Source organism: Moschus berezovskii, chromosome 1 (genome assembly GCF_049115385.1).
Source record: "Moschus berezovskii isolate FMDL1 chromosome 1, NW_MosBer_1.0, whole genome shotgun sequence".
In the NCBI taxonomy this organism is placed as follows: Eukaryota; Metazoa; Chordata; class Mammalia; order Artiodactyla; family Moschidae; genus Moschus; species Moschus berezovskii.
In genome coordinates this window covers 135,562,496-135,577,028 of record NC_142460.1, presented here as the reverse complement: position 1 = coordinate 135,577,028, position 14,533 = coordinate 135,562,496, and the positions used below count along the sequence as shown (strand labels likewise).

Here is a 14,533-nt window from a genome sequence, read left to right as displayed (position 1 = left end):
GTGAAGATACCCAGGGGACCTGGTATCTCACGGGGAGCACACTGTAAGGGAAACTAAAATGAGGAAAATTAAATTGCTCATTCTGAAAAGGGACAAGGCCTTCTTTCTCACCTTTCCTCAAAAATTGTGGAATATGGGTCAGTTCTTTGTCCGACTCTGCTGCTGCTAAATCACTTCAGTCATGTCCGACTCTGTGCGACCCCATAGATGGCAGCCCACCAGGCTCCTCTGTCCCTGAAATTCTCCAGGCGAGGGGTTGCCATTTCTGACTCTCTGCAATGTATGCAAATCTTTTCTGTAAGTTCAATAAGCCTCTTGGTAATTTGACAAACCAAGAGTGTTCCTTCAGGGACCTGGAAGCAAAAGCAGTGACCAGGAGCCCACAAAGCTACAGGAAAAGGGCAGAAAACACCTCTGGAGAAAAACAATGAATAGCGTAAGCAACAGCAGTTCCTTCTCAGAACTCCCTTAGGTTATATACTGTGCAACAGTACAGCAGGACAAAGAGCTCCCCTTCTTCCACAACAGCCATTTTTCACCGGTCTAGGCAACACAGAACAAGGAAGAGACAGCAAAGCCTTCACTTGCAGACAAAATCACAATTCACTTGGGAAAGTGGAAACTCATCCTGCTCAGGAGTTTATAGTGTAAAACTGATAACACAGTGTCCCTCCAGCCAAATATTAGGCAGAAGGCCACATAGACATCTGTATAGATACTGAACAAATATATACATTTATTTTAAAAATTGGGATTTAATTGTGCTCTCAAAATGGGCTCATTAAGGAGCCACTCATGCTGGAGGTCTCTTGCTGGAGAGATGGAACTTTATTTCTGAGGTATTCTGATTATCTGAAGACATCACTTAATGACACACTGCTACCTCAGAGGACAGAAGTAATGAGATTTGAAACAACTCTATCCTGTACAGGCGTATACATTTTTCTATGCTAGGAAAACAATATGAGAGATTCCCATTGCCCATAAAAAATAATCATCCCACTCACAGAATTTTAAAATGGAACCAACCAACTACTTCGTGTAAGAAAGTGCTTGCATACTGATTCACTGAAAGGAATAGCAACCTAAATTTTCTTGAAAAATCACACCTTCAGAAGAGTTTTTAAACTCTATTCGGGAGAATGGAATTGGTTTCAAATCTTCTCTTTCTCTATCTCCTTAGTGTTTCAAGGCTAATTGTTATCTTGTCCTCCTTCATAAGGAAATTTACAGGTTGCTGCTACTGCTAAGTCACTTCAGTCATGTCCGACTCTGTGCGACCCCATAGATGGCAGCTCACTAGGCTCTGCCATCCCTGGGATTCTCCAGGCAAGAACACTGGAGTGGGTTACCATTTCCTTCTCCAATGTGTGAAAGTGAAAAGTGAAAGTGAAGTCGCTCAGTCTTGTCCGACTAGTAGCGACCCCATGGACTGTAGCCCACCAGGCTCCTCTGTCCATGGGATTTTCTAGGCAAGAGTATTGGGGTGGCTTGCCATTGCCTTCTCCGATTTACAGGTTGCTGCTGCTGCTGCTGCTAAGTCACTTCAGTCGTGTCCGACTCTGTGTGACCCCATAGACAGAAGCCCACCAGGCTCCCCCATCCCTGGGATTCTCCAGGCAAGAACACTGGAGTGGGTTGCCATTTCCTTCTCCAATGTGTGAGAGTGAAAAGTGAAATTGAAGTCACTCAGTCGTGTCTGACCCTTAGCGACCCCATGGACTACAGCCTACCAGGCTCCTCCATCCATGGGATTTTCTAGGCAAGAGTACTGGAGTGGCTTGCCATTGCCTTCTCCGATTTACAGGTTAGGTAACCAAAATATTGGAGCATAATTGGATTGTAGCTATGTTTATGTTCTTTGTTTGTCTGAGAAGGTAGAATAAGCCACAGTAGTGGTTTCTGAATGTTTGTACCACTTTGCATATGCCAGTGACAGAGCTCTGTGTAGCCACACCTTCAGGTATACATTCTTAAAGATTTATTTTACTTATTTATACATTAACAAAACATTCATCTGAATAGAGCATTTCAGGGCTAAAATAAAAGTGAAAATCTCTCATGAAGTTAATGAAAGCCTGAGGAGGTAGACAAGGAGTTTGAGATTAGAAGCTATATAGTATACTGCTATGAGGCATGGCAGGGTAGGAAGAGGAGGTAATTATGAAGAAATTTAGAGCAGTTATGATGTTCATTTTAAAAAAAAAAGGAAAACAGAAAACACTTTAGGGATGAAGACAGAGGACTTAGAATATGGCTGAGATGGTTAGAAGCCAAAAAGAGATGATCCAATCCAGGGAAATTCTCTAAGCTGTACCTACTGTGGAAATAGCACAAACTGAGATTTTCGGTCCTTTAGAAGAGCAGGTTTTAGAACTTAGGGTAAACCAAGAGAGGATTTTGTTTGCCTGCTTACCCAAAATGCAAGCTCAGAGAAACTGCTCTGGACTTGGACTATGATTAGAAGGCTGATAACATAGTAAGTGAGGGAAATTTACTCAGTATATTTACAATTTAACTATATTTTTATTGAGCTTCTACTATGTGACAGATACTTCTCTGAACAGGAAGGATATCAAGGAAACAAGGCAGAAATGGTCTTTAATTCACATAGAATTCTCATGTTCTAATCAGAGGAGATAGATGATAAAAAGTAATTTAAGGAAATAGGTGAACGGAGGCAGTGTTATAATAGGTGAATGACTGGCATTCCGGGTGGATAATTTAGATGTGATTTGATTTGATTTTTAACAGGATTGCTCTGACTGCTGCTTGGTTGACTTGATAAAACATATCCTGCAAGGTAAACTGGTGACCTCATTTTGTTCTTTCTGGGCACCAGGTGACTAATAGTCAGGAGGTTTCACCCAGGTATCTGTATTTAATAAAACATAAAGGAAGTTTTGAACTTGGGACTTAGTGGGTATGTCAAGGGAAAGTTTTTAGATCAACTGAACTCAGTTTGTAAAAAGAAGTACATGCACCTTCCCAAACAAATAAGCAACAAACCTTAGAAGTTACACAATAAATTCTCATGTGAGTCTGCAGGTGCCCTCATTAATACCCTGACAAAAGCCTCTGATGATCCCCATGTTCGTCCACAGTGGATTCTCTTGTGTCCTCTGTTTCTCCTGTTTCTGAGCCCTGCTAGCATCTGGGGACTTTCTCACTTCCTGTCTCCAGGAACCCCTGCGTGATTCTGTATGTCTGTATCCATCCTTGGGGAGCAAGTCTCTGTGTTCTGGGAGCTGCATGATCCTTGACATGCTTTGTCAAGTGGAAAAAAATTCTTAATCTTCCGAGAGGAAACATATCTTTCCTGGTGGGGGCCCTGTGTTTTCCCTCGTGAAACATCCTGTGTAACACTGTTAAATAACACCCCGCATCAGCGGCTAGGAATAAGACAGTTTTGTGACTTTTCAGTTGCTTGATGCTCCACATAATATCTGGGAAAGGGAAGGGCAGAAAATTGCTAAGACTGAGGTGTCCGGGAAATGAAACCTCTGGTCCATGATTGTTGGCATACCAAGATGCATGGATATCAGGCATTATTTCCAGAGTGCTCTCTGTTCCTCCCTGGGACTTGCTGTTACTTATTAACAAAGATATTAAGTGTGAAGGACAATAGTTGAATGGCATTGCTCTCTTGCACTTTGGCAACTCCAACAAATAGCAGCTTTTTTTCTAAGAAGAAGGAATCCAATTTCTGGACTGAGCCAACATATAAATATTATTGCTTGGTCCTGCAAAATAAAGAATTAGAGTAACAGTTCCTGGTGTTGGGTATTGGTAAATATCTCACCAATGATGTATAACTTAAAAGCTCACAAAACTGCTATTGTGGATTTTACCCAACCGTTTAAAACTATTTGTCATCTTCGAACCTGCTATTACAAGCATTAGGATTTATAATGTTTTATTTTTAAAGGCAAGAATACATAGATATTTAGGGTTTTTGTTTTCTTTTATCTTTTTTGTCACGTAAAGGATTCACTGTATCAAAGCTTCAACTAGGCTACCTTACCACTGTCAAAGAAGATAGCTGCCTCTCACCCTTGTCCTAATATCTAGTTGCTCTATTAGTGACAGAAAAGAAAAATTAAATTTTTGATTTAAAAAATCTTCTGGCTAATATACTGTTTAAGGTTAAAATGTGTGTTGATTACTTTCTCCCCAAATTATAATTGCTATTATTTGGCATTTTACATATCTAGAAGTATCTCAAGGAAGAAAATACGTTAAGGTAGAATCATATGGAAAAGACTTTTAAAAGATTTATTTTTTATTGTTTTTGCCTATGGTGAGTCTGTTGCTGTATGAGACTTTCTTTAGTTGTGGCGAGTGGAGGTTACTCTTTGTTGCAGTGTGCAGATTTCCCAATGAGGCGGCTTCTCTTGTTGTGGAGCACAGGCGCTAGGTGCTGCAGGCTTTGGTAGTTGCAGTGCAGGGGCTCAGTAGTTGTGGTGTGAGGGCTCTAGAGCACAGCTCAGTAGTTGTGGCACACAGGCTTAGCTATTCTGTGGCATGTGGGATCTTCCGGAACCAGGGATCAAACCAGTGTCCCTTGCATTGCAGGGTGGATTTTTAACCACTGTACTACCAGGGAAACCTCTCTTGTAGAAAGGATTTAACAGCAGCAGTAAGCCTGGGTTCTGAAAGCTACGGGATAAATTTGAAATCCAAAGAAGATAAAATCAAGATACTAAGACATACTTCACTCTGTATAACAAGCTCTAGGTTCATCTATCTTAGTTCAACTGACTCAAATTTGTACTTTTTTTATGGCTGAGTAACATTCCATTGTGGGCTTCCTAGGTGACTCCGTAGTAAAGAATCTGCTGCCACTGCAGGAGACACAGGAGTTGTAGGTACAGTCCCTGGGTCAGGAAGATCCCCTGGAGGGGGAAATGGCAACCCACTCCAGTATTCTTACCTGGAAAATCCCATGGACAGAGAAACCTGGCAGGCTACAGTCCATGGGGGTCACAAAGAGTCAGGCACGACTGAGTGACCAAACATGCAATATTCCATTGTACATATGTGCCACAACTTCTTTATCCAATTATCTATCAATGGACATCTAGGTTGCTTCCATGTCCTGGCTATTATAGGTAGTGTTGTGAGGAACACTTTGGGATACATGTGTCTTTTTGAATTATGTTTTCTCAGAATCTAGGCCCAATAGTGGGATTACTGGGTCATATGGCAGTTTTATTCTTAGTTTTTGAAGGAAATCTCCAAAGAGAAAAACAAATACCATATTAGCGCATATATATGGAATCTAGAAAAAATGGTACTGATGACTTTATTTGCAGGGCAGGAATAGAGATGCAGATGTAGAGAACGGACTTGTGGACACATGAAAGAAGGAGAGAGTGGGATAAATTGAGAGCAGCATTGAAATACATACGTTACCATGTATAAAATAGTTGGCTAGTGGGAAGTTGCTATATAACACAGGGAGCTCAGCCTGGTGCTCTGTGATGACCTAGGGGGTAGAATGGGGATGGTGGTGGGTGGAAGGCTCAAGAGGGAAGTATATATATACACACTTATGGATGATTCATGTTGTTGTATGGCAAAAACTAACACAACATTGTAAAGCAATTATCCTCCAATTAAAAAAAAAAAACAGATACTGAAACATTTTTTAATCAGTCACACTGTAAAATTTTGCCAGGTAATGGAGCTCATTAAAGGAAAGAGTGTATTTTGTGTTAACTGTATTTAATATTCAAGCATCCCAGAAGTCCATGATATCATATACTTCTAGCTTTCTGGGAAACTTCACCAGTTCAGCAGATTGGAAGCATTGTACAAATTTCTTGTGCTTGCCGAGTTCTGTAGCCTTTGAATACATCTTTAGGGATGAAGACACTGGATTAACACCATTGCAGAGTCAATGAAATGGAGGAGAGCACTCTTGCTATTGTTTTCTCACCTCATTAACAAAAAAGCATCCCATAGTGTACAAAAAAAATCTTAGAGATTGATATTGGAAAATTCAAATTACCATTTCTTTGCAGTCAGTAGTAATTCCCTGCTGAAAGCAGATGAATTTATATGATTTGAAATACAGTTAATTCAAAACACCACGTGCTTGTACTTTGGAATAGTTGGTCCCACTAGGTATGAACTCAGACATGTTTGTTTTCTTCAAAGTGAAACAAGAATTCTGATTACTTTTTAATAGGAAAAGAATGGAGTTGGCAAGACTATACATAAAAACATCTTTTTATCCCTGTTACCTTAATGATTAAGTGTTTAATACAGAAACAGAAGAAATTTTTATTGAATAGCAGATCCAGGATAGAGATGCTAGTTAGACAGCCTCCTAATGCAGGGTATCCTTGGAAGAGACAGCCCTATCCCTAGGAAATTGTTTACTTAGCATTTAATAATGGTCATGGAATACCAGTACCTAAATGTTACTTAAAGGTATCCTCTTGAATTTAAAATTAATAACAGCTTACATTTTGCTTAGGTTCTTGTTTGGTAAAATATTTTCATTTTCCTACAAATTTTTTGTGTGAACCTCTTGATGAGTCATTGTGAATTTAAATGTGCCATTTCACTCAAAGTGACAAGAAAGATGCCCCTTTCACTGATAATCAGTAAGGTTATAAAACCCCCTGGAAACTGTTAAAGGGTTAAGTAGTCTTCAGCTCTTCTTCATATTTATCCTGTGTGGACAAATATTTGAAGCTCAGAACCACCCATTGATCCCAAACGTGTGGTATGACCTTCCTAATTGTAGTCATCTAGTTGCTGATGCTTTTTCCCGTGGTCACGTATGGATGTGAGAGTTGGACTGTGAAGAAAGCTGAGCACCGAAGAATTGATGCTTTTGAACTGTGGTGCTGGAGAAGACTCTTGAGAGTGAGTCCCTTGGACTGCAAGGAGATCCAACAAGTCCATTCTAAAGGAGACCAATCCTGGGTGTTCATTGGAAGGACTGATGCTAAAGCTGAAACTCCAATACTTTGGCCACCTCATGCGAAGAGTTGACTCACTGGAAAAGACTCTGATGCTGGGAGGGATTGAGGATGGGAGGAGAAGGGGACAACAGAGAATGAGATGGCTGGATGGCATCACCGACTCAATGGACATGAGTTTGAGTGAACTCCGGGAGTTGGTGATAGACAGGGAGGCCTGGCGTGCTGTGATTCATGGGGTCGCAAAGAGTCAGACATGACTGAGCGACTGAACTGAACTGAACTGAAGTTGCTAACGTGTCCGTTTTTTTTTTGCTACCTCATGGACTGTAGCCCATCAGGCTCTTCCATCCATGGGATTTCCCAAGCAAGAATATTAGAGTAGATTGCCATTTCCTCCTCTAGGGTATCTTCCTGACCCAGGAATTGAACCCTAGTCTCCTGCATTGGCAGGTGGATTCTTTACAACTAAGCCACCAGGGAAGCCCTTCCCAAACTGATGCTGGGACTTGAAATTTTGAGTAAATTTTAATGTGGTGGGATCATAAGTTATTTAAACCATTGATAGATAACAACTAAATAGCAATGGGCTGAGATTTATGAAGTGGTATTCAATTTCCTGGGTTCAGTGCCACTCAGAACTTGAATTAACGATTTATATATTCTGTAAAAGGTCAATAACATAACTAGGTTATAGCTTATCTTCATATAGTTAAATGTGTGTGAATAGAAAATGGAAAAATTTGAGTTCTTGGAAGAAAACTGATAGTCAAAATGGTATATTAGAAATTTCACAGTAACAAGAACCAGCTATGGAATTAATTAAAGCCCACAGACTTGTCTTGGAGGAGCTCATGGGAAAAGAGTCTCATTTAAAAAAAATTACGGCTTGGCTAGAGGAGACAATTAAAAGATGTCTTGATAATGTGATATGCTTGTGGCCATCTCTTCATGGATAGTTGGAAAAAAAAACATTTATATGAGCAGAGAAAACCTGATAAAAGGAAATTTGGCAAAAGAATGTATTTTTAAGAAAAAAATACTAGTTTATTGCTTACCAAATGTTTTGTGATTGCATTCTTATTAAAGCAGCATAATTTGGTTAAAAGTTGAAGATTATAAAATTTCCATAACCAAATGGTTTTGAATGACTTAGTACTTTTAGAGTGATCCCTCATTGTTCTGTTCTAATTCAAAGGTACATTGAGAATCTGTTATGATTCAAAGACACACTGAGTTTGAGAATCTGTGCAGGTCATTTCAAGATTCAGAAACGAATTTCTATTTTGTGCTTCATCTGTTACCAAAAATGAATATTGAATTGAAAATAAATTTTAATTTTAAGTGCCATGGTGAATATTTAGAAGGTTCTTCAGTAATGTTCTGTTATTTATTTCTTGCAGGCTTGTACAGCATATGTGGATTTTATGATTTCTGTGGCCAAATTGATTCGTCAGGAAAGAGGACTGCCCATAGATGAAAACCAGCTTTCTTTGGAAATGAATAAAGTTATGGATTTGGAAAAAGAAATTGCCAATGTAAAACACATATTCTCTGATACAATGAATAATGTTAACTGCTTTTTATTTCTTTCTCCTCTCTATCGTATTTTAAGGGTAAAAGGTACAACTCCTCAACCAAGTGATAAAAATGTACAGCTCAGTAATGGATCATTGACTTTAAGAGGACCTTTGAAACTGGAGTTTTCCAGTAAACCAAGTTCCAGACATCCAGGAGACATACTAATTTTGACAAATATTAAACTAGATTTGTTCAATGACCTATTATAAACGGAGTACATCAAGATCTTAACTATTTACAGTCACACTGTTGTTGAGGTGCCCTTGAGATTCAGGACACATGCGATGACTACTCAGCAAAGCTGTTTTAATTTTAATGTACACAATTTTGCTTTATTTTAAAGTTTTAAAATTTAAGGTGACCACAGAAATTGTCTCTTTGCCTTTGCTAAGAAGTATTAGCCTTTTGACATGGCCACACTACAGTATGAAATTCACTGAGTTCAGACTGTGAGGCTGCTTATTAGCTCAGGGGAGATCTGACAGGAGGAGTTTATCAGCAAAGCCAAAGGGGTTTATTGCTGAGATTCCTCTGGTTCTGGGTCAGCCCTTAGAGGCTTAGTTGGCACATTCTGTTCTGATGTTCCTCTGATAGGATCTGCAGTCTCAAGCAAGTGAACTCTGTCTAAACAGCATCCAGGTTATTGACTGATCTCATAGTTGGTTTCAGTCTGGGATCGACAGACTGTGACATTGTCACCAGCAACCTACGTCCTAAATCCCCATCTGCTTGGCAGTTTGCCATCAGAATCTTGAAAATGAAAGGTCTTTGAGGGCAATTTTAGCTTTCCTGGGGCCACATGAAACTCAAAGTCTAGAATCAGAAACAGACATTCATTGGAGCTGCAGCTGGATGAATGGCTGTTAGATGGGTTACATGTGGTTCTGTGTTGGAAACAGAATTCTTAGAGAAACATAGTTTATTACCCTGGGTTTTTACCACTTGTACCTTATGTGATTCATGGAGTCGCAGAGAGTCGGACACGACGGAGCGACTGAACTGAACTGAACTGAACCTTGTCAGACTGTGTGCTCCTTTGATCAGCCTCAGCTCTGTAATAGTCCTATCTTACTTCAAAATTCTTTGTGTCTGTATTTTCTCTCCTCTCAGACACTGAGATTTAGTGGGGTCTTAGTGCTCTTTGAATCACCTATGTGTCTCTAACAATGTCCAGCATATCATTGCAGGCAGATGTTACAAACATAATCTTTAAATTGTTGTTGTTCAGTTACTGAGTCATATCCAACTCCTTGTGACCCAAAGGACTGTAGCATACTAGGCTTCTTGTCTATCATTCACTATCTCCAGGAGTTTGCTCAAACTCATGTGCATTGAGTCAGTGACGCCATCCAACCATCTGATCCTCTGTCACCCCCTTCTCCTCCTGCCCTCAGTCTTTCACAATATCAGTGTCTTTTTCAGTCAGTCAGCCCTTTGCATGAGGTGGCCAAAGTATTGGAGTTTCAGATTTAGCATCAGTTCTTCCAGTGATATTCAGGGTTGATTACTTTAGGATTGACTAGTTTGATCTCCTTGCTGTCAAAGGAACTCTCAAGAGTCTTCTCCATCACCATAGTTTGAAAGTATCAATTCTTTGGCACTCAGCATTCTTTATGGTCCAACTCTCACATCTGTACATGATTACTGGAAAAACCATAGCTTTGACTATACGGACCTTTGTCAGCAAAGTGATGTCTCTGCTTTTTAATACATATACTTTCTAGGCTTGTCATAGCTTTTCTTCCAGGGAGCAAGCGTCTTTTAATTTCATGGCTGCGGTCACCATCCACAGTGATTTTGGAGCCCCAGAAAATAAAGTCTGTCACTGTTTCCATTGTTTCCTCATCTATTTGCCATGAAGTGATGGGACTGGATGCCACTTTTTTTGAATGTTGAGTTTTAAGCCAACTATTTCTCTCTCTTTCACCTTCATCAAGAAGCTCTTAAGTTTCTCTTTACTTTCTGCCATTAGGGTAGTGTCATCTGCTATCTTACATTGTTGATATTTCTCCTGGCAATCTTGATTCCAGCTTGAGCTTCATCCAGCCTGGCATTTTGTATGACATAATCAGCATAGACGTTAAATAAGCATGGTAACAATATACAGCCTTGACATAATCCTTTCCCAATTTTGAACCGGTTGTTGTTCCATATCCAGTTCTAACTGTTGCTTCTTGACCTACATACAAGCTTCTCAGGAGGCAGGCGAGGTGGTCTGGTATTCCCACCTCTTTAAGAATTTTCCACAGTTTGTCATGATTCATACAGTAAAAGGATTTAGTATAACCAATGAAGCAGAAGTAGACATTTTTCTGGAATTTTCTTGCTTTTTCTATGGTCCAGCAGATGTTGGCAATTTGATCTCTGATTCCTCTACCTTTTCTAAATCCAGCTTGTATATATGGAAGTTCTCACTTCACCTTTTGTTGAAGACTAGCTTGAAGGATTTTGAGTATTATCTTGCTAGCAAGTGAAATGAGAGCAATTGTGAGGTTTGAACATTTTTGGCATTGCCCTTCTTTGGGATTGGAATGAAACTGACCTTTTCCACTCCTGTGGCTGCTGCTGAGTTTTCCAAATTTGCTGGCATCTTGAGCACAGCACTTTAATAGCATCATTTTTAGGATGTGAAATAGCTCGGCTGGAATTCCATTACCTCCACTAGCTTTGTTCATAGCAATGCTTCCCAAGGCCCACTTGACTTCACACTCCATGATGTCTGGCTCTAAGTGAGTGACCAGACCATTGTGGTTACCTGTGTCATTAAGACTTTTTGGTATAGCTCTTTTGTGTATTCTTGCCATCTGTTCTTAATATCTTCTGCTTCTGTTAGGTCCATATTGTTTCTGTCCTGTATTGTGCCCATCTTTGCATGAAATGTTCCCTTGATATCTCTAATTTTCTTGAAGAGATCTCTAGTCTTTCCTGTTCTATTGTTTTTCTCTTTTCTTTGCTTTTTTCACTTAGGAAGGCTTTCTTTTCTCTCCTTGCTATTCTTTGGAACTCTGCATTCAAATGGGTTTATCTTTCCTTTTCTCCTTTGCCTTTCGCTTCTTTTCTCACCTCTTTGTAAGGCCTTTTCAGACAACCATTTTGCCTTTTGGCATTTTTCTTGAAGTAAATAAATCAGTGAACTGAAGTCACAAGTCATTGTTAACTAGAGAAATAATTCCCATTTTTACTTTTTGTCTCTCTTCACTTAAAATTGCTTCTACTCCTTTCAACCACTAGTTGGGGAGTTGTTATTGAAATTTTCTTTTTTCAGTCAGTGAAAACAGTAATACTGGATGCTGATGATAGCACTAAACTCGTTAGGCCACATGAGCGGACAGTCACAGAAGTAAGTGCTAGCACTCTCCTCAGATAACTTGACACCTACCTGCACTGTGTACTAGGGATTTTCTTGGTCTCACTTGCCTTCAGTTCTTGGCAGAAATCATTGCGTGTGTGTGTGTGTTTTCCTGTCTGAATTTTAACTAGGACACTGAATGGTGGTGGGTAGCAGACAGAATGGGAGAAGACAACGGCAACCTACTTCAGTGTTCTTGCCTGGAGAATCCCAGGGACGGGGGAGCCTGGTGGGCTGCCGTCTATGGCGTCGCACAGAGTCAGACATGACTGAAGCAACTTAGCAGCAGCAGCAGACAGAGTATTTGAGGGATTAATTGGAAATAACTTTCTCAAGAAAATCATTATATGAAATAGCCACAGGCACAACTGAGATGCCCATTAGCCACGGAAGGAAGGAGGGCTGTAAATATTGCTGATGTGGTTTGTTGTTACAAAAAGATTTTTGAAGACCCATGGACTGTAGCCTGCCAGGATCCTGTGTCCATGGGATTTCCTAGCCAAGAATACTGGAGTGGGCAGCTGTTGCCTTCTCCAGGGGGAATCTTCCCCACCCAGGGATCAAACCCAGGTCTCTTGCATTGCAGGCAATCTCCTGCACTGCACACAGATTCTTTACTGACTGAGCCACCAAAAAAGCCCTCATACTTAACACTAACCAACTCTTGATGATTGTTACTAAATGTACTTAAAATCTCTTAATTTCTCTTTTCCTCTTGTTGTGACAAGATAAATTATGAAACAAATACAGAATAGAACTTAAATATAATTATGTTGTACCAACACCATATTTCTTTCCCCCTTGTATATGGTTATATTTTTCAAAAGATTTCTTGTTCTAAAATAATAATAAAGCATTAAATCCATAGGCTACAACTAAATCTGAAGATCGAAATGATCCAATGCTTCTTTATAACAAAATGACATTAGCTGAGATCCAAAATAAATTTTCGCTGGAATTCAATGGGAAGGTAAGTAGCACTATTTAAGTACTTATTATGTCATTTTCAAAGTTAATATTAAAATGCAGTTAAAATTCAATGATTTTTTTAATTTATTGAGATAAATTGAACATCAAAATGAATTTAGATGATACCAAACATTGACTTTATGAAAAGACTTGGAAAAAACTATTCTGAATCATTGTATTTATATTTAATTAGAGTGAATTTCAAATATAAAAAGCCCTTTCAAAGCAGCTATGGAATAGTATTAGAAAGTATCATAAAAAAGGGTTTGGAAACATTAAAAGTGAAAATCCTTCTGAAAGGCCATTATATAATTATGGAACTTGGACAGTCATATAATATGTACCAGACTTCTTACCTCCAAAAAAGGAATAATTTATTCATAGAACTTGCCATGTTCTCATCAGGGCCATCTATGGAGGTGTTCAAAGCAATAATGGAGAAATAGAACACAGGAAACAGAAAAATCTATAGATACGATTTATAAACGTCACTTGACATCTTTTTGCTTCAGTTCAGTTCAGTTGCTCAGTCGTGTCCCACTCTCCACGACCCCATGAATCACAGCACGCCAGGCCTCCCTGTCCATCACCAGCTCCTGGAGTTTACTCAAACTCATGTCCATCGAGTCGGTGATGCCATCCAGCCATCTCATTCTCTGTCGTCCCCTTCTCCTCCCGCCCCCAATCCCTCCCAGCATCAGAGTCTTTTCCAGTGAGTCAACTCTTCGCATGAGGTGGCCAAAGTATTGGAGTCTTTTTGCTTAGCTAGTTCTAATAATAATTCCTTAGCTAGTATCTAATAATCTCTTCTAAGCTGTCCATGTATTCTACGTGTGAGCTGATGCACACAATTGGATAATGAAGCAACATTCATAAAATCTACAAACTACCAAATTCTGTGATGGAATTCTATTTGGAATTGCAGTAAGCAATTGCAGTTGTTGTTTTGTTTATTGTCTGATTGCAATAAACAAGGAATTTCTTACATAAAGCTTTTTAATATAATAAGTGTTTATAAATGTTTTGAAAAAAACAGTCCAAGCCACTAAAGGAAATAAAAAAAAATCTATAGCATCTTATACTAAGTGATCAGTGTATTTATAGACTTTATGTAGCCTAAAATATCACTAATCTTAAACATTCTCAAGCATTGAAATGTGGCATTTCAGCAAGATTTGCATAGTCTTCACTTTTGCTATCTTTCCTTATATCCATTGTTGGTTGAATAACCACAATTCCCACTTAAGGAATAATAGAGAAACAAGATTCTATCTTTCAGTAACTCCAAATCCAGCTTCTGAAATGTGAAAACTGCGTGTCTTTATAGACCTGACATTGATCGCATAAAATACATTTTGTTCATCTTCATGAGACCATGTATGTTGTATCATTACCATTACTTATACCTCTGCTAGAACAGAAGTGTTCTTTCACTTTCACGTACAATACAGTCTCCACTGAAATGTATTACTGTGTTCAAACGAATTGTCTATTAATATACACTTTTAAGAAATATGCATATTATACCCATTTAAATTTTTGCTTAAACCTAGAAAACATTATAGCTAAATTTCTTTTTCTCTCATATGGGCTAGACCAGGAATATGACATTGAACCTGATTTCTACCATATGACTACTACTCTGAGAGGCTTTGTTCTTGCTCTTAAGTGGTTGGTTTAATTCTGCATTTAAATAATT

At 39.0% G+C, this 14,533-nt stretch overlaps 1 protein-coding gene across 4 annotated transcripts in view; it reads left to right on the top strand.

Annotated features, from left to right (window-relative positions):
• MME (membrane metalloendopeptidase) overlaps positions 1–14,533 on the top strand; it is a 116,372-nt gene that overhangs the window by 54,692 nt on the left and 47,147 nt on the right. For all 4 annotated transcript variants that reach the window (XM_088839642.1, XM_088839626.1, XM_088839634.1 and 1 more), the window contains 2 exons: positions 8,339–8,473; positions 12,734–12,835. In XM_088839642.1, the coding sequence (XP_088695768.1) occupies positions 8,339–8,473; positions 12,734–12,835 (237 nt within the window). The remainder of the gene's footprint in view (positions 1–8,338; positions 8,474–12,733; positions 12,836–14,533) is intronic.